The sequence below is a fragment of the Salmo trutta genome, chromosome 1 (genome assembly GCF_901001165.1).
Source record: "Salmo trutta chromosome 1, fSalTru1.1, whole genome shotgun sequence".
Taxonomy (NCBI): Eukaryota; Metazoa; Chordata; class Actinopteri; order Salmoniformes; family Salmonidae; genus Salmo; species Salmo trutta.
Genome location: NC_042957.1, coordinates 43,097,622 through 43,117,202, shown reverse-complemented (window position 1 = coordinate 43,117,202; position 19,581 = coordinate 43,097,622). Strand labels below are relative to the sequence as shown.

Sequence of the window (19,581 nt, the reverse complement as noted above, 5' to 3'; positions counted from 1 at the left end):
GCATCATGGTATGGGTATGCTTGACATCGGCAAAGACTGGGATGGAGCTAAGCAAAAAATCCAAGAGGAACACCTGCTTCAGTCTGCTTTACACCAGACACTGGGAGAGGAATTGACCTTTCAGCAGTACAGGAACCTACAATACAAAGCCACATCTACACTGGAGTTGCTTACCAGGAAGACAGTGAATGTTACTGAGTGGGCAAGTTACAGTTTTGACTAAAATCTGCTTAAAAATCTATGCCAAGACTTTAAAATTGCTGTCTAGCCATGATCCCCAACACCTTGACAGTGTTTGAAGAATTTAGAAAATAATAATGGGCAACGATTGTACAATACAGGTGTGCAAAGCTCTTAGGCTGGGTTTCTGTACAGCACTTTGAGATATCAGCTGATGTATGAAGGGCTACATAAATACATTTGATTTGATTTCATCTTATGTGACTTACCCAAGAAGACTCACAGCTGTAATCGCTGCCAAAGGTGATTCTAACATGTATTGACTCAGGGGGGTAAATACTTATCTAATCAAGATATATTAGTATTTTATTTTTATAAAATCAAACAATTATTCCACTTTAACATGTAGATAGTCTAGATAGTTGACAAAAAAATAACAATTAAATACATCTTAATCCCACTTTGTAACACAATAAAATGTGAAGCACTACCTATGGGGTAAAAGTTCAAAAGTAATGCACTGTAAAGGGAATTTGGGGCCCTGGTCCTGGCTCACCTGTACTGTATTGTCTCTGAGGTGGTGGAGGCTCTCAACTTGGTCATGAGGATTCTCACAATGTTGAAGAGGAATATAAAGTTGATCTGAAAACAGAGAGAAAATAAGAATTTAGAACTGGTCAGAATTTAAATTGGTCAGTTATGAGAGAGAAACACTTAATAAAACAATATTTGTCTGTGCTGGAAATAACTGTATTGGGCTTTAAGTGATGCTAGGAGACCGGTGCCAAATAAAGTCTATAAAAAAACTTTTTTGCAATCTCTGCATTTTTACTGAGTGGTATAGATTATAAATCTGTTAAATCTGCATGGGAAAGACAAACACTTGGGAAAAGCTGTCATCAAGGCAAAGGGTGGCTACTGTGAAGAATCTCAAATCTCAAATACATTTTATTTTGTTTAACACTTTTTTGGTTACTACATGATTCCGTATGTGTTAATTCATAGATTTGATGTCTTCACTCTTATTCTACAATGTAGAAAATAGTAAAAATAAAGAAAAACCCTGAAATGAGTAGGTGTGTCCAAACTTTTGACCGTGCTACTTTTATGTGCAATGAATGCTGCATCTCAAACAGAATTCTCCAACATAATTCTGAGCAAACTAATAAATATCAAATGAAAACCATCTGCCAAAACAACGAGTAAAGGTCTTAGGATGATTGACTGCGGTTTTAAGGGAACATCAATCAAATACATTTTTTACATTAAAATATAGCCTGCTAGTTGTATGATATTTTAAATCGTGTTCCAACTCTGTGTGAGTATCTGAGTTATGTAGGGAGAAGGCATGAGAAAATAGCTCACATATTTAAACTTGCTTAAGGGGATATGTGTTAAGATAGTTATGCTGAGCTAAAACAGTTACAGTTTAGCATGCTGCAAATCATATACTACTCATATATATTCCTCATACATCATATTCATACCAAATGACCCAGTCAGTTCTGCGTATGTGTAGCAGGTGTCACGTCGTTCAAATAGCTTCACATGATGGTATTACAGCATGTGCGTGAGTGTGTACGTTGGAAGGCTGCGGTATAAAGTTCACACACCATCGAATGTTAATTACTGTTTGTTTTGAAGCAATTACTTGACCTCGAAACACAATTTCTGCTTGAGTGAACAGTAATGTTATTTTGGCAGTTTTCCTACCTGCACGGTGCTGTAAATAAAAACACAGTTAGAGGGAAAGTGTAAAGGGGAAGAGCCTGGTCATGGATGTAGGAAAACCTAACAAGGACAAAGCTAGAACACGATGTCTATAAATGTCTATACAAGGAGGAGAAATATGGAGAAATGTGAAAAGGATTGTGTAACACTGTCTTACCAGCAACACCAGGATCATTGGGCCCTGGTAGATGTAATCTGTGTACACTCCTGCCTTCTTCCCAAACCAGCACCTGCAATTTAGAACACAGAGAGTTGAGCCAATCATACTGGCCGATGTCAGAAGGTCAACCAATCACATTTATTCCATGACAAAGCAGACTGCGGGACCTTTGCCAACAATTTTTTTATTGTTGATAAAAACGAGCATTATTAATTGATATCAGAGGTGAGTGAGAGGGCATAGCCTATCAAAGCCAGTACTGGCAGAGAACAAGAGAGGCCTTGGTAAAGTACAGCACTCCTCTCTAGCAACAGAAAACACCTAAAACAAAGAATCCTGCTGTAAAAACAAAGGGAGGAAAAAAGGAAAAGTAGACACTCTCCAAGGGGATGAGGTGCTCCAGATTCACTCATTCTACAGACTCAATTCAGTGGAGGGAATTATTAATTTGTTCTGTCTTCTCCTTGTTGGCATCAGGGAGAGGGAGAGGTAGAGAGAGCGAGAGAGAGAGAGAGAGAAGGAAAGAGCACATGGTGAAAAAAGCAGAAGGCTTAGGGAGAACTGTGGCTGGATAGAAGTTTGTTTTCGTCCCGCTGAGCATTATGAAAACAAGCTAACAGGTTTCGGAGAGTGGACAACCCTTGTGTAAGCGAGACACTCCGATGTGATTCAGTGGAAACTGTCAGATTCCTGTTGTAGCAATAATGAAATACACCCCCGGACAGAACACTAGTCTGTCTCAGGGCCTTACCCATAGAAGCGGGAAGTAGGGTGGGGGTGCTGCGATTTCTTTCTTCGAAGGGGGGGAGGGATACAGTCTTACCCACGCTGCAGACTGTTAGACTGGCTATATTGGTCCGCTAATACAAGACTATTAAAGGCCCAGTGCACTATTTTTCAAAATAAAAATATTTTTCCTTTTTTTCAGATTTATCAGGGGGTGCTGCAGCACCCTCAGCACCCCTACTTCCCACGGCTTTGGCCGCTAAATCTCCTTAATGCTGAGTGCAAAGCAGAGACGCATCAGGTCCCATCTTTAAAGTCTTTGGTATGATTCAGCTGATGATTAAACTCCCAACCTTGCAATCTAAGGGTGGACACTAACCACAAGGCCACTGAGTTATGATGAAGTGCCTTGCTATAAAAAAAAGCATTTAAATCAGAGTTACATCTTTGACAGCGGAGAGCTTTTGACTGCCCAGTGATAACTGATTGCAGGTACGTATCTTTTGAGCTCAACAAATGATTTATCTTATCTGATGTGTCACCATGTATCATCAATGGGATCTTCACACACTAATGCTCTAATGACAGTTAGCGTTAGCGTTAGCGTTTTTCATCATGAATCTTATTCTGGAGACAGCTCTGCAGAGTGGTTGCTAGCTGGCACAGCCACAAAGTCCCAAAATCGGATTTTAAACCTAACCCTATCCTTAATCCTAACCTTAACCACACTGCTAGCCCGAATGCTTAACCCTAACCTTAAATTAAAACCAAAAAGGCAATTTTTGTTTTCATGAATTTTTACAATATAGCCAATTTGACTTTGCAGCTGGCCTATCTGAGGGGAAATCGCAATGTTCTGCCACCTAGACAAGACTCAATTATAGGTTATAGGTTCACCAAGACTACCTTAAAATGAGGATGAATCGATCGTTTAATGCAGAAAGTTAAGGAGATGATTGGGTGACATCCATCTCTCATCCACCACAATTATCACTCCGATGGGTCTGAGGGGAGCTAGACATGGACAAGATTGTTGCCTGATTCCAAAGACAAAATGGATTACACAGGGGCATAAATAGAGATAGAGAGAATGAGAAAGAATCCATTTTTTACTTACTTTTCGTTGTCGTAGTAAAGCTTGCCAATGGCCCATGCAATGATGATTGGAAGAGGGATACCTGTAAAACATCACACATGGTCTCTGTTACAGTTGACTTGCATTCTTTGTGATCAGTCAAATTAATAAATCAATGCACATCTGTCTTTCCTTTGATTCACTAAGTGTAGGCTACTCACACCACCCAATGCAGATGAACATCCACTTGCGTAGCTTGTCCGTGGAGTAGGTGAGCACGATGGCTGTATGCAGGTAGCAGCCCTCCCCAAACATCCAGAAGAAGTTTGTTACGTGGAAATAGTTATAGGCTGCCGTGACCAGCCGGCACCACAACTTTTATAGAGAGGAAGGAAAGAATAACAAAAAAGATTCAGGCTAGTAAAACTATAAAAGTGAGAGCAGTAAAGGCACCACTGGTTCCTCTCCTCATTCTTTAGGGGATTATTGCCTATTGGAAAAATGATCTGGCCTGCGTCTGAAATGGTGCCCTGTAGGCCCTTGTCAAAAGTAGTGCACTGTATAGGGAATAGGGTTCCATTCCGGATGCAGCCCTGGTTCTTTATGGACATGTGATGAGATCGAGTAGGAGTAAGGCGGGGCTGCATCTGAAGCTTAAGCTTATCGGGGAGAGCAGGGAGGAAAGTAACACAGGGCAGAGGTAGATTTGTGTGCATTGTTGTATATTGTTAGATATTACTGCACTGTCGGAGCAAGAAACAGAAGCATTTCGCTACACCCGCAATAACGTCTGCTAAATATGTGTATGTGACCAATTAAATTTGATTTGATTTGATTTAAGCTTGAATAGTCTTTGAAAAGGGTGAAAAACATCTCCTACTACATTCCCATTAAAGTGAGATAAGAAAATTATGGTTAATAAAGCTATTATGTAACCCATTTTAGTCTGATCAATATCGTAAGGCAAAATATTGTGGTTGTGCAACATTGCGATGTTGACCCATGGTTAATTTTCATAAAATATGAACCTACAGCATTAATTATTCAAATTGACTCAAACAAAAAATGATGTCTGATAATACATTTGTTGAAAGTAATGAGCATTACAAACCAAAAACATGGAGATAAGACAGATATTGCGCACTTTTCGCCAGCTGTTACTTCCTTCCCAATGTTGCGTTACTCCCACCAGCAGGTAGAAAAAAGTAACGTTGTGGTATTTCTATTCTTGGTCTATTTAATTTCAACTAATTTACTACAGAAATGAAATTACAGTTGTTAACGGTAGAGGACCTGTATACGTTGTTTGTCATAAAATATGGTATCTCTAGCTCTATCAACCTCTGAAAAATGAAGTGTTAGTTTTGTCCCTGTTCTCCCCTATATATATAGACGTCAATTCAACGTCTATATTTCACGTCGGTTCAATGTAATTTAATTTGAGATGATGTGGAAACAACATTTCAACCAGTGTGTGCCCAGTGAGTAGTCTCTCTAAAAAACACTCAACCTGTGAGTGAAACTCCACCGTGCGATCCTTATTTAACATATGCAGCTTGTTTGAGCGTCTCTATCATGCTCTGAGTAGTGACAAAAGGACTTTCTGAATGTTTCCAATTTGGAACTGGTTCTTAGGCAGATGTTTGGCAAACAAAGGTCACTGCAGCAGTTTAAGAAACGCAGATTTGACCCCCTGCATTACTTGTTAAACTGCATTCCCATGGCCTACGTCAGTCTGAGTCATCCTACACTGTAGGATCCTACACTATACCCCTCAACAAATCCAAAGTCAATGTAGATGTGCTATCTTAATTTGATCACTCTGTTGCGCAGCAGAAAATGCTAATTGTAGTGTATTTGAGGATTAAAAATGGTTCTAAAGTTAGCAATTTCCACTTTGACATGTAAAACTATTTGTCCTAAAGAAACATTTATCAACACCTACAAAAATGTTCATTAATTAAAATTCACATAATAATTCACATTCTCTGCTGCTGCAGGATTATTTTCATGCTGTGAGAAACTGGTCAACTTAAGATAGTACACATCTGTATGCCACTTTTAACACTTCAATCTCTGTCTTCTTTGACAAACAATGAGACCAGATCATTGAGAGTCACTTGGGAGTTACTTTGGATTGAGAGAGTCAGATAATGGCACTTGGGGGAGTCTGGACTAGGTGTCTACAGCTGGGAGATGAGACAGGAGATCTGTCAGTCTGTCTCTCTCTGAAGACGGATGAGAGACAACTCATTGGGCGATGATATCAGTTCGGAAGGAGGGGGGAGATGCCCCCGTTTGGCGTTTATTCAAAAGTAGCAAAGTCCATCTCTGAAGGCCTGTGATGAATGTGTTGTCTAAGTGTTTAACTATAGTAGTTTCATGAAAATTCCCTAACAAATGTAAGACTAGAGGCTTAGACGAGAACTCCTCATTGTCATGCAGGGTCACAATCAAAATAAGGGGTCACAGTGGGTCTTGGGTCACAATCAAAATAAGGAGTTTTTCCAAATCAGGTGTTACTTATTTACCTCCTTTTCACGACAATAAGAACAAATATTTTAATTTAGCATTTGTTCAGGTAGTTATTCATATGGTACCTAGTGAAAATAATATAGTAAGGAGTGTGAAAAATCTTGACTCGCATTTTATCTTGCCTCCCCACTTACTTCAAGGACATACCAAAAGACTCCCTGACCCGGTACTACCCATCAAATCATCACACAGAAAATGGGACTCTACAGCCAGTAATCTCAGTGTATTTGGGCTAAGATCCCAAGTTGCCCTTTCCAATTCCCTACCCCTTGTGTAGTCTAAAGGCATTTCAGGGCAGCTGTCAAATCAGGATTGCAGTTCATTAAAAAAAATGTTTTTAATCGGTGAGAGACTCTCAGTGTGATCAGTGAAGTGGGGCCGTGGTTGAGTGTGATAGCGTGATATCGTTACCGTCCTATTTTCGCAGGGTGAACCCAGTGTACCAAGGACAAGAAAAAACACAAAAATTACAGCTTTCAAAAGTGAAAAATAACTCTCCTGAGGTTCGAGAGTTGCTTTTGACCTAGACAACTCCCCTTTTGAAAATAGGAAGAGAATCTTCTTTCGAGACCCACTGTGTCTGACAACAGCTGATAAACAGATGAGGGCATGCGCTGTACCAAAATGATTGAATGGCGGGAATCAACGCAATTGCATATTAGCTGACGTGTTCTCAGTAGGATAAGCCTAGTATGCTGATATTAGTTTTTTACTGCAACAGTACGTTGTAAATGGTATGTAGTACGATTACTACACAGTATGCAGTTACAGTATTATTGCATGCAGAACTGCTTTAACTCAGTGACATTTGTGGGTTTTCAAGTATGAACTGCTCATTTAAAGTCCTGCCACATCTCAATTGGTATTAGGTCTGGACTTTGACTATAAGAGGCTAAGCCATTCCAAAACTTCCAATATGCTGTGTCGTGACGTTGTATTAGTTAATGTGACGACTGTTGCTCATCGAATGATTAACGGTTTATAATTACGTGATTAAATGAATTAAGCAATGAATCAAGCAATTATTAACTCATTAACCTGGGGCACCATGGGAACATTGTTTTGATTGAGTTTCTATTTCCCAAATTAACTCAAAGGATATCAGAATATCGATTACAACAGTCGCTAAATTAATCAATTTCCTCTACAGTCTCATAATCTGAAAGTCGTATAATCCGGGAATCTGCACGGACCCGGGCTTTACCACTGAATTTACCACACCAATCTTAGTTGATTATTTATTTACTAGCAAGCTAAAATGATGATAAAAATGCACATACACAAAACACAGTCTAGCTATTGATTAGGACTTAGTATAACGGGCCAACACACTATGGCGCTTGTTACCCAAAATGGGGATTTTAAAGAGAGAGAAAGAAAGGAAGTACACGAGAGAAATATACATTTGGGTTCATTTGTCAGCCATGCTTATTTAAAATTAGCCTTGCCCCGAACTGCCGCTCTTATGGGTCAGAATATAATGATGTAATTACGTGTTGTAGTTCTCAGGTGGGAAGCTCCGCGTGGTCGTTTAGGCTTCTAAATGACGCAGTTCTCCGGCGCAACTCTCTGGTTGTCCTCACGATGTCAGTGTCCTTCTTGGCTAAGTGGTCTGATCCCTCACCCTTGATCGGAAAGGGGTCTTCTGAGGACAGACAGCTCTGTAGCTCAGAGCTCACAGCTTCGGCTCGAATGGTGTCAATACCACGATTCAATGGAGAGTGGAGGCTGGGTGGTTCGGCTTGAATTCACCCGCTTAGACACAGCTACTCGTCCGTAGCTCGTGTAGAAAAATATTTCTTTGTCTTCAACCTTGTGTTTCGTTTTGGGGTTCGTCGACTTTGTTAGACCTTGGCTGCAGCTTGGGGTCAATAGTCTTCTATGTTAATTCTTCACTCTCCTGTCTTATACCCTCGGGTCAGAAGTGGGTGTAACAGCCTTTAGGGCGATTCTCTGGGCGGACCAAGTCAAGGGGGCAAGGCTTAGATTTTGGCTAAAAATCCGATTTTAGACACTAACTTCACATTTCATCTTTATCAAAACATTCTGTTTGATTTGGATATTTTCCAAACAGCGTACAATGTATAAACATCAGGCATATACTGGGAAAACTCTTAAAGGTACAATGTTTTCATAATAACGTCATCTCTTAACCTTTAAAAACAAATACAAAAGTTACATACATTTTAATATTCCACTTTTCGTCATAACCACCATTGTGGCTGACGGAAACCATTGTTCCAAAGTCCCTTTATTGCATGTTTAAGGTTCTGAGGCCAGTTCTCCATTGTTAGGACAAAGGAAATTCTCTGTATTATGGGCATGAGGTGTCATAAAACCCCCACATCTTCAGACCCCTAGATCTCTCCTCCTCTGTTGGGGGTTTGGGAGATAATCTGTAGGGTGGTGGTCTCCTGTACCCTGACCTGATCAGGACAGTCATGACAGTCCCCCTCTGGTAGGTTCAACTTGGAATGATTCTGCATGTTGCAACCCACCATAAGAATGACCATCGGATGTCCTGGTCTGTGGATCATCAGAGCAGCCCCCCCCCCTTTAGTGGTTCCCCCTGGTAGGCTTTCCGCAAGCTGTGGATCACCACCAGAATGGATCAAGGAGGTCTGGCAGTGGCTCTGTGTTCCGGCCCGTCGTCCGGTTATCCCGGTTAGTGGACCTAGGCAGTAACTTGGCAGACGTTAATAACGCACAACACTCAGGCAATACATCATTACATTTCCTCCCCAAAGGAGCGGTGTCTTGGCTCTAAGGCTTCCTAAGTGTCAAAGGTAATGAAACGAAAAATTGGAATAAAAACATAAAAGTATACAAAATATGTCTACCACACCTTAATCATCTAATATGGACTATGTTCTATATATGTCCAAGGCCTTGGCTAAATAGCTCTATCATGGCATTGTCTCTAATGTCATGTCTAGGTTGATCCTACTTGCAGGTGGGTAGTTAAGGCACTTGGAAAAACTTGGCCCCTGAAGGCCAAGCTTACATTAGGGACATTACTGGGCTGACCTAGCGAGTTCGGGAGAGGAGGCTGGGACCGGGCCCTGTAAGAGGGTTTCCGGATCCATTGCCACCTTTCCAAAAATCGGGATCGCTTCCGTCCCACGGGTGATCCTAGTATAAGACCTCATTAGGTCTTCCATTGCACGTGTGCGCCTGTGTACGTAGTAGGTGCACACGCCAAGGGAAATGAGACCAAGGATCATGGTAACAGTCAGGATACTGTCCGGCACCGTCCAAGAGCGGGCGACAGACCAATCTTTTGGTCTGTAGTCAGTCGGGTCGACTAACAGTGCCTCATCCAGTACGCTAAGATCGACAGTCATGGGTCCCTCGTACTGGATTTGGTATTGAATGGCTTGTGGTAACTCAAGGGAACGTTTAGCAAAAGCGTCCGGCATTTCAATCTCTGTGTCTATCCGGTCGTCGGGAAGGTGGTATAGAGCGAGGTCGTCTACATGAATAATCGCCCCCTCTGGTACCGTAACAAAAACAGTCTGGTTGGGGAGGTTTAATTGGGTGATGGAGTCATGGCGTTCGTAAGTCATAGTGGCGGACGCGAACGGTGTGTTGACCAACCATCGGTTCCCTACCACCTCCACTTGTGTGGTGGTGGCCCCATCCCTGGCTGTTAGTTTGGCTCTACAGCGTTCTTCGCTGGTGATAGCTTTAATACCACAAAGACGCTCAGTGTTATCCCTGACAAATGGTTTGCTAGGACAAAGGTAGTGGACATCTTTGGTTAGAGTGCACATTAGCAGGTTAGGGGTGAGATAGAAATCTGGGTTGTTTTCCTGGTAAGCTACAACTGGGGGCGTGGCAATCTTTACGTGGGTACTGTCGCGCCAAAATCCTACATTGAGAACCGTTTTCAATCTATAGATATTCTCCAGTTCAACAACCGGCAGCGTCAGTAGAAAACCCACTTCATTACGATCAACATCAACGTGTATTGGGATGGCCGACCCCAGACTATAGGCCAAATGTGATTGTAACGGCCTTAGTGTGCTTGAAGTAGCTGAGGTCAATATGTCGTGCACCATTGAGAGGGGCACTAGATATGAGGGGATTCTATTCATGGCCAAGTGGTCCATAGAAGAGCTAACTTCACGGAGAAAATCCTCCAGTAACAATCGAACCAATTGGACATGGGCATAGTCATGGTTCATGACCTCTGCTAGCTTTCCTACAGACAGGATAGTTTTGTTCAGGAGAGTAGCGTGTGTGTTGACCACCAGAATAGTGTCCTGGAGAGACTTTCCCACATGTTGCAACCTAAGGGCCTGTGCCTTCATCTGCTGCTGGATAAGTGGCATCTCTTCAGTAATCTCCCTAACATTCCTCTTGACTGTGGCTAGACTGACTGCGTTGACGGCAGTGGTACCTAGGGCAAATAGTGACCCTACGGCTGCCCCTATCGATAGTAGCGCCCCGACGAATCGTTTTTCTCGCCTGGGCTCAGCTAGTTCTGACTGGGTTACTGTGAACTTTTGGAGTTGGGCCAACATATGGGCAGTGTCTAGCTGGGCGTGCTTAATTGCCTGGCTGGTCCAGTCAGCCCCGGCCCAACTCAAATGCGCCGCAGGTGGAATGTGTTGGCGGTACACATTCTCTGCATCTAGGCGGACATATACCCTCTGCGTGTGTACTCTGCAGTTAGTTATGAGGAGTCCTGGATCGTCGCGGAGAACGATTCCCGTAGGGGGTCCGTTCGTGATTACGTCTGCTGGGTTGGTTTTGACCAGGGCGCAGAGTGTCAGGATCATCCAAAGGAACTCCATCCTACAGAAACGCATAATCAGAGATTGTTGGATTATTTCAGTTATTTGTATTCGTAAACAAAAATTGTTTTGACAACTATTTTTCTGTTTTTCTTATTTTTAATCAGTACAGCGCAGGACGATATCACTAGTGACAACAGATGTATATCTGGTAGCTGGGAAGAGAATAAAAGATATTAGGTGCAACGTACTGGTCTCCTGGAAGGGATCAGCTGAGGGTACTTAAGAATTTTCTTAGTACCTCTGTTTTTTTTGCTAGGGTTTTTATCTATTCGGTGCTGGCTAGCACCCCTTCTATTCCCATGGGGGGAGTGTACAACTTGATTTGGTTCCGGTGGACCCACTTTAATGTGGCGGTTTGTCGACCTTTGCTGATTTTGATCTGGTAAGCTACAGGTGATAGCTTCACCACAATCTCGTGTGGCCCCGTCCAGTGGGGCAGGAACTTTGTTGCGACGCCCGCGGGTTTGGTGTATATGTAGTACCACACCTTATCTCCGACCTCGAACACCTGGTGTGAGGCTTTTTTGTCGTAATAGGTCTTGTCACCTTCTGCACTTCTTTCCAATTGTCCTTGAGCGTACGCAAAGGTAGTCTGGAGATGGTTCCGCAAGTCGGTCACGTATTGATGAGCCGTGTAGGCGGTGGCTGCGGCGACATCTCCCGGTTGGTACAGGAGATGCAGTGGAAGGGTCATTTGCCGGCCCGTCATCATCTCAAAGGGTGTCATTCCCGTAGACTTGTTGCGTGTGGCTCTGATTGCCATCAGTACCAATGGGAGTTTGAGGTCCCAATCTTTGTGGTTGGCTGCCACATATTTCCTCAAGATTCTGACAATTGATTGTTTGCTCTGGTCTACCCCCCCCCGAGCTCCTAGGGTGGCACGCGATGTGGAGTTTAGCTTTGACTCCCAGGAGCTTCCACAGTTCGGTCATTACAGCTGCCGAAAAGTGGGTTCCTCTGTCGCTGTCCACGGTTTCTCCTGGCAGGCCGAAACGACTGAAAACGTGGTTTAGCAAAAGAACGGCAGTGGTTTCCGCTGTGTCATTGGTCGCCGGCAGGCACTCCACCCACTTTGTGAATGCGCAAGTCACTGTGAGGAGGTACTTGTTGCCTCTGGCAGACCTGGCAACTGGGCCGACCCAGTCGATCTGGATCAAGCTCCAGGGGTAAGACACACCCTTGCGTTGCAGGGGTGCTCTGTGAAGTGGCTTGGTGGGTTGAAACTGGCAGCAAACTAGACACCCCCTCACGTATCGTGCCACGTCTTGTTCCATGTGAGGCCAGTGGGCCACCTGTCGCAATGTTTCACATGTAGCCTTGACCCCCCTATGGCCTCCACATGGCTCGTCGTGGGCATGAGCTATCATTATCCCCCTCTGTGTTTCAGGAACCACCCACCTTCGAGCGGTGTCGGTTTCTGAAACATACACCAATAGGTCATCTACAAGTGTGAGGTGCTGTTTAGTTGCGTACAGGGAACGCAAGTCGTGTGAACCTGCCAAAGCCAGTTCGGACACTGGGTGGTTGACAGGATCCGACAGGAATGCCATCAACGTGGCGAGGGACTCATCTTGGTGTTGCATTGCTACCAGGTCGCCATTCATGAATGAATGCGTTAGCAACACATTATGTTTGTGCGACGACGTTTTCCGTGGTGCTACATGGCTACGCGTTACCGCAGACACCATAGCTTCCTCAGTGGGTTTTTCGTCTCGAGCAGCAAACACCCAAGGGGTGCCGTGAATTGCACCAGATTTCGCCATGCTGTTAGCATGGTCGTTGCCAAGTTTGTCACGACCAGGTGATTTGGAGTGTCCCTTGACTTTCTTCCAATACACCTGTATGTCGTGTTTGGTGATGAGGTCATCACAAGCTAGAATGAGCTCTTTGTTTTTCACCTCTTTACCACTTGAAGTAGTCATGTGCTTTTGTTTCCAAAACGGCAAGTGGCATAAGAAGGTGAGTCTCGCGTAGTTAGAGTCGGTGCAGATCGCCAGTTCTGCCAATTCGTGTTTCACCGCTGTTTGCAGGGTGATCAGCACGCCAGCCACTTCTGCAAACTGGCTGGTCTTGTTGCCAAGCTGAAATTGAAGTAGTTTGCACGGAATGTCGTTGTGCCATACCAATCCCACCCCAGCTTGCAAGTGGTCTAGATGGCGGAAAGAACAGCCATCTACAAATGCCATCGGCATGTCGAGACACACGTTCTCTTCGAAATAGTGATGGTTCGAAGGCAATAGCGGAGCGATGTCACGCGGGGGTGGTCCGGAGTCGGTTTCATCGTCACCACAGTGTTGACACACCGCCAAAGCACTGCCCAAAGGCAGGTTCTTTGCTTTTGCGTAGTTGATTACTACATCATGGCTCTGCAGCGTCATGAGCCAAGCCGCTATCCTGCTGTTGTGTACAGCACCCTCACGGATTCGTTGGCTTTTCAGAAAAGTCACAGGCTGGTGACATGTTTCTATGATCACCTTTTGTCCGCCGACATAACTGGTGAAGTGTTTGATCGCCCAGACTGTCGACAGCAGCGCTTTTTCGCAGTCTGAGTATTTGTGTTCGGTGGGGTTGAGTGTTTTGCTCGCGTTTGTCTTGGTCGTATTTTTGGTACAACCCAGCGCTAAGGCAGTGCTCTGAGAAACCGACTTCCAAAAAGAATGTCTTGTCTTTGTTGGGGTATACCAGGCAGGGTGCCTCGCAAAGCAGGTTTTTCAAGGAAGCCACCGCTTCGTTGTGAGTGACATCCCAAACAAATGGGGTGTCTTTCTGAAGAAGGTGAGTCAACGGTTTTGACAAGTCGGCGTAGTTTTCGATGAATTGACGGGAGTAATTACATACTCCCAAGAAGCTGCGCACCTCGTGAAGGTTTGTAGGTGTTTTGATGTTGCGGACTGCTTGGATTCGGTTAGACTGTGGCAGGATGCCCTCGGCACCCACCAGAAGCCCAACGTAGTTTACCTTGGTCCTGCACCATTGTCCTTTCATGATGGCCAACTTAGCCCCTGCAGTCCCGAGTTGGGTGAGGACGTGGTCCATTTCATTGAGGTGATGTGACCAAGTCTCACTTCTCATGAGAACATCGTCCACGTAAATTATCGTCCCTCTAGAGGCTGCGTCTGGCATCGCCTTGTGCAGGAAGATGTTGAACTCTGAGGGGGAGTTCGCATACCCGAATGGGCAACGATTGAACGTGAAGAGCTTGTTCGAGAAAGAGAAAGCCAACTTGTGTTGGTCACGCGGGTCGACTGTCATGGTCCAGAAACCATTTGCCACGTCGACTGTGGAGAAGTACTTGGCGTTTGCCACCTTTGGCAACTCTTGGTCGAGCTGTGTCATTGGCCAACGAGACAACGGAACCAGTTTGTTGAGTTGTCTATAGTCAATGGTAAGACGCCATTTACCCGTTGGTTTCAGAACGGGCCACACGGGAGCGCTGTACGTACTGTTACATTCCCTGATTATCCGTTTAGCTAATAAGGAATCGATAATCTCTTGTACTGCTGCGTATGCTGCGAGCGGGATTTTGTATTGTCTAACGAACGTAGGAGTTGCTCCGGGTGGCGTAGGAATACGCACCACATGGATACCCGTAACCCCGCAATCCAGCGAGTCTGTCGACCAGATCTCACTGTGTTTGTTAAACAATTCTCTCAACTGATGGCGTTCAGTGTCATTGACAAGAGCATCAGCCTCCGACAGTAGTTGTATTACCTGTGCATGGAAACCAGGATATGGTTCGGCGACATTGTACAGGTCTTCATCGGGTGGTGACGGCATGTCACCTTTGGAAGAGTCATCGGTTGTTTTCTCACAAGAGTGTACTTCGCATGCAGGAGGAGACGCAATATCATCCTCCGTGACGATGGAGTATATTAACAGGTTGCTGTCAGGATCGGCATCCAGCCGGAATGCCGATGTGTCGTCCAGTGGCAATACGGGAGTTAGTGCTATTGCTTTTGACTGACAAGTAAACAGTGTACCTCCCTCGCCATCTAGGTCTAGGGAGGACGGAAGAGGCCCAATCACAGGAACAACTAGTTCAAAATCATGGAAGGCGTAATCGATCAATGTTCCTAGCTGAGTGTGCCGAGGAATGGAAATATCCGCTTGAGTCAGATTTTGTACCAGGAGGTAAGTGGATCTAGCGGTTAGTTCCAACAGTGGGTTGCCATTGATAGTTAGCCCCAAGTCGAATAGTTTTGGGGAGGGTTGGAAGAACGCAGTGGTGCCTTCCATCCGGTATCCGGGCGCCAGGTTCAGTCTTACAGAAACCTCTGTGGTTCTTGCCGGTATCAACATGGCGGACTCAGTTATCGTCTTGCAAGCTTCAGGAATAGTCTGCCCGGAAGCCATTCGCACCGGGTCGAAAGACAAGGCATGTTGGTTTGGCTGCGCCAAAGACCAAAGAACTTGGTGTATGGTATCAAGTTTAACACCCAATCTTACCAAAATGTCCGCTCCCACATAGACTGTATGTGGGAGGTCCGCGACAACCAGTAGGTAGTGGGATAATTCCTTGGTTCCAATGCGGATCGATAGCGCACACACCCCTATTGCGGTGAGTGTTGTCTGGGGAGTCGTTCCCAGTGGAAATCTAAACGTTTTCGGCACAAGGGGATGGCAGTTAGCCGTTTTCGAAATTTCGTTGAACATTTCCAAACTGATTGCGGATTTTTCTGACCAGGTGGCCAGCCTGGTATCCTCAGCCCTAGTGCCGTTTAGGCACACGCCCCCTATCAGAGGAGGGCAGTAAGTGTCGGCTGGTGAATCACCCAAGCCGCACAAGAAAACCACATGTTCGGTTAAGTTCCGAGTCGAACTCACATTGTCCTTTGCCACAAATGGCGGACTCATGGCCAAGTTCACAGGGTTTGCGTCAGATGCTGACGTCGGACCCTCGTCGTTGCACAATGTAAGGCAGGTAGCCTTGGAAGAATGCGGCGAAGTCAACGGAGTAGGCATAGGTATTTGTGACCAGATTTGATTGGTTTTCCAATCCATTAGTGGTACCAAACGGTCAATTAAATCACTCCCAATCAGCATTCGTTCGATTTCGATGCTAGTCACATACACGGGGTGTATCAGTGACACGCTTTCGAAGTTGAGTTTAAGTAGGAGACGTTTGGTTAGGGGCGAGGTAGCTTGAGTGAAACCTCAAAGATTCGTATCGCAATGTTCCGTTTTCAACCAACGTTTTGTTGGGTCCACTGCCCTTTTTAGTTCATCCAGCAAGGTTTCGGATATGAGGGAAATTGTTGAACCCGAATCTATCAGAGCGTGACAGGTCACACAGTCCTCCAGGACTGTTCTAAGGTATGGCCTGTTCGAGTTGGTTTTTCTCGTCATATCCCCAACAAAATGGAGTGGGTTGGGAGAACGGAGCGGTTTGTAATCTGCGTCGATTTCCAAGACAGATAAGTTACCTACGTGACCCAGTGGGTCCTCTATCGGAATGGTAGAGGAATCATCTGTTACAAAGCTGCTTATCTCGTGCATCTCCACCTCCGTGTCCAAGTCTGTAGACAAAACCTGCGGGCTTGTGTCTAGAACGGGCGGTACCTGGACAGGGATTCGAGTGGGGGCGGGGGTAATGGAAATGTTTGCGGCCTCTTGAATTGCATGAATTTCGGCGGACTCGGTTTCCAACGATTTTACGCCTAGTCATGAGGATTTATCCTTGTCCTCTTTCTCAAATTTCTCACGATGCAGTACATCTTTTATCAGAGCTTCTATATCATTTCGGTTAGCGTTTAAATCATTGTTGAACACTTTGTTGCCCTTGTTACGCTTGTTACCCTTGTGTCCTGACCCTTTGTGAGAGTTAGGCGGAGGGGCATGTCGGCTAGGTTGATCTCTACGGGACCTGTTAGATTGGGGACGTTCATCGTAGCTATTGTTACGGCAGTGGTTGTCGGGGTGGTGGTTACTTGGTAGCCACCCCCTTTGATCGTCCTCTTTTACAGCATATGTCCCTGATGCAGCCCCTTCTAATTCGAGTGATGGTTCCCGCCTAAGCTCGAAAGTCGAGGTGTTCGGGCTCTTAGCCCGGCTTGCTTTTGATGCTTCAAAAGCGGTGCTTGCCAGCTCTCGGAGCGTCGAGATTGGCAACCCGACGTGGGCAGTAGGGCCCAAGTAGTTAATGAAGTTGGGAGACATGTTTGACAGAAAAAGTTGTTTGAACGGTAATAGGTCTTCCATTCCTGTTTCAGTGAGCATGCCAAAGTAAGCTGAACGAAGCCGGTGATAGTAGGCTTGTGGGTGTTCATTTCGAGCTTGTCTGATATTGTTAGCCAACGAACTATCGTGTCTGCGAGTCGCAGAACCACTGAATTCTATTTTCAAAACCGTGGCAAGTTTAGCATAGTCATTTTGCACGTGTTGCTCTTGTAGACGGATGAACCTTGTCACGTGTCTGTTGGACGTTCGCTTCAAAAGATAGAGCCTGTCTGCATTCGTAGCGTTTGGGTAGCCATCCAAGGCGTCCTCTATGTCTGCTAAGAATGTCTCAGTGTCGTTTGGCTTTCCCGGAACGGGGTCGAAGAGGCGGAAGTTTTGACGATTTTGTCAAGGCGATCCCCGCCAAGTGCGCGGGGAGCATCTGCACTCTCCCGTGGAGAATTGTCGGCCGAGAGGCCAAGAGGAAAAGTCAAGCTGTGGTTGTGTTGGCGAGGAGGCCCCAATTCACTGTGGGCCGAATGGCCAAGAGAAAGAGGCTGAAATCTCCTGTCATCTACATTCCCTCGTTCTCTTAGCTCCGGATGTGAGCTAGGTTGCTTGGTTTGGTTGTCCCGCGATAGCGCGTGACTGTTCTGGAGTTCCTCCAGATGATACCTAAGGGTGATGTTATGCTGCATCGCAGAGTCCACCTGGGAGTTGAGGGTGTTTATTTTCGACACGTAGGTGTCGCCCTTTTTTCGCTCGGCCTCATACTTATCTGTCATGGTTTGCAGGGAGAGGTCGCGAGTGTGGAGTGAGAGATCCAGTGATGCGATGTCCTCCTTTTGTTTAGAGGTCACATTTTCCAACTTTCTCACCTGGTCTTTCTCATCCTTCATTAAATCAGCGACTTCAATGAGTTCTGCTGTTTTGTCCTCCAACTTGGTCATTGTGTTCATTAACTCATCGTCTTTGGTCTGCAGCTTTTGGAATAGAGCATTATTGCTTTGAGTGGTTTCATTCACAACCGTTTGTAGGGCATCAATTTGCTCGCCCCGTTTTCTAACTAGCTCTTCCGATTCATCTAGTTTCGCGTGGACTTCATCGTATTTAGTTTTGGCTAAACCGAGTTGTTCTTTTAGAATACGGACTTGGTCAAGAGTTTGTTCGCGTTCTTTGTTATAAGTGTTAGACAGATCTTCCAATTTATCTGTTCTCACACACAGTTCCTCAGCTAGCAGTAGCTTATCTTTTTCGGCTTTCGATGCCAGCTCCCTGGTTCTCTCCACCTGTACCTTGAACTCCCCAGCTTCCTGCTCGTGCCTCTGCTGGGCACTGAGGTACTGGTGCACTGTCCATCTCTGCTGGTGGGCATAGTTGAGGGCTAAACTGGAGAGAACCTTCACAAGGCCTCCGCCTGATGGTCTATTTTGAAGAGCGTCTGTCGCAATGTCTGCATTTTTCTCGCTTATGGCATTGAAATCTAACATTTTCAGCCCCTCGGCATAGTTAGGATTTGCATCGTTGCTGAGGTCCGCGATCAATCTTTCCGTGGGTGAAGGTCCACTGATTAGAGGGGAAATGGGTGGAAACCCATCTGATGGATTGCTCATTATTATGATTGTCAGTTATTTCAATTTACGTAATGTTTGGGGTTTTTAGTTGGAGGCTGCAAACACGATTTAACTCAGTTTGTAAACGTCAATGAATCATCAAGACTGGGTCAGTAATGTGAGTTGGTTATTACTGAACTTGCCAAAACAGGTTTAATTGATTAAATCGATTTTAATGATAAATCTAACCTGTATCGGCTATTTGGGAATTTTAATTTTAATTCACCTGAAAGAGTTGCTATCTCTAAGTTAACGTTGAAAAGTTTAACTATGTCTCATTGGTTAGTACACATTAGTTTGCGTATTATTCCAATAACCAACCTGGGCGGTAGTGTAGCAATTTAATGTATATTAAATTGAACGAGACAATGATATCCAATCAGTTGCGACTGGTTAGATATCGTACAGCATAACCTGAATTATTAAAAAAAAAAAATTACTGGTGATTCTTCACCACCGGAGGTCACTGTTAACACAAGCTAAAATCGACAGGGTACCAGTGAAAATAGAATTTTACAATACTGTTAAAAAGTCTACCTAAACACCATTAAGCTGGTAAAACAGCTTTAATCTATTAATCAATTTGAATGATTAGTCAACCCC

General features: G+C 44.8%; 1 protein-coding gene across 1 annotated transcript in view; it reads right to left on the bottom strand.

Moving 5' to 3' along the window:
• The window catches only part of LOC115196407 (corticotropin-releasing factor receptor 1), a 192,767-nt gene that overhangs the window by 18,240 nt on the left and 154,946 nt on the right, over positions 1-19,581 (bottom strand). Inside the window, exons 8-11 of the mRNA XM_029757219.1 lie at positions 4,094-4,247; positions 3,915-3,975; positions 2,069-2,141; positions 737-822 (exon numbers count right to left, since the gene is read on the bottom strand). Coding sequence (XP_029613079.1) covers positions 737-822; positions 2,069-2,141; positions 3,915-3,975; positions 4,094-4,247 — 374 coding nt within the window. The remainder of the gene's footprint in view (positions 1-736; positions 823-2,068; positions 2,142-3,914; positions 3,976-4,093; positions 4,248-19,581) is intronic.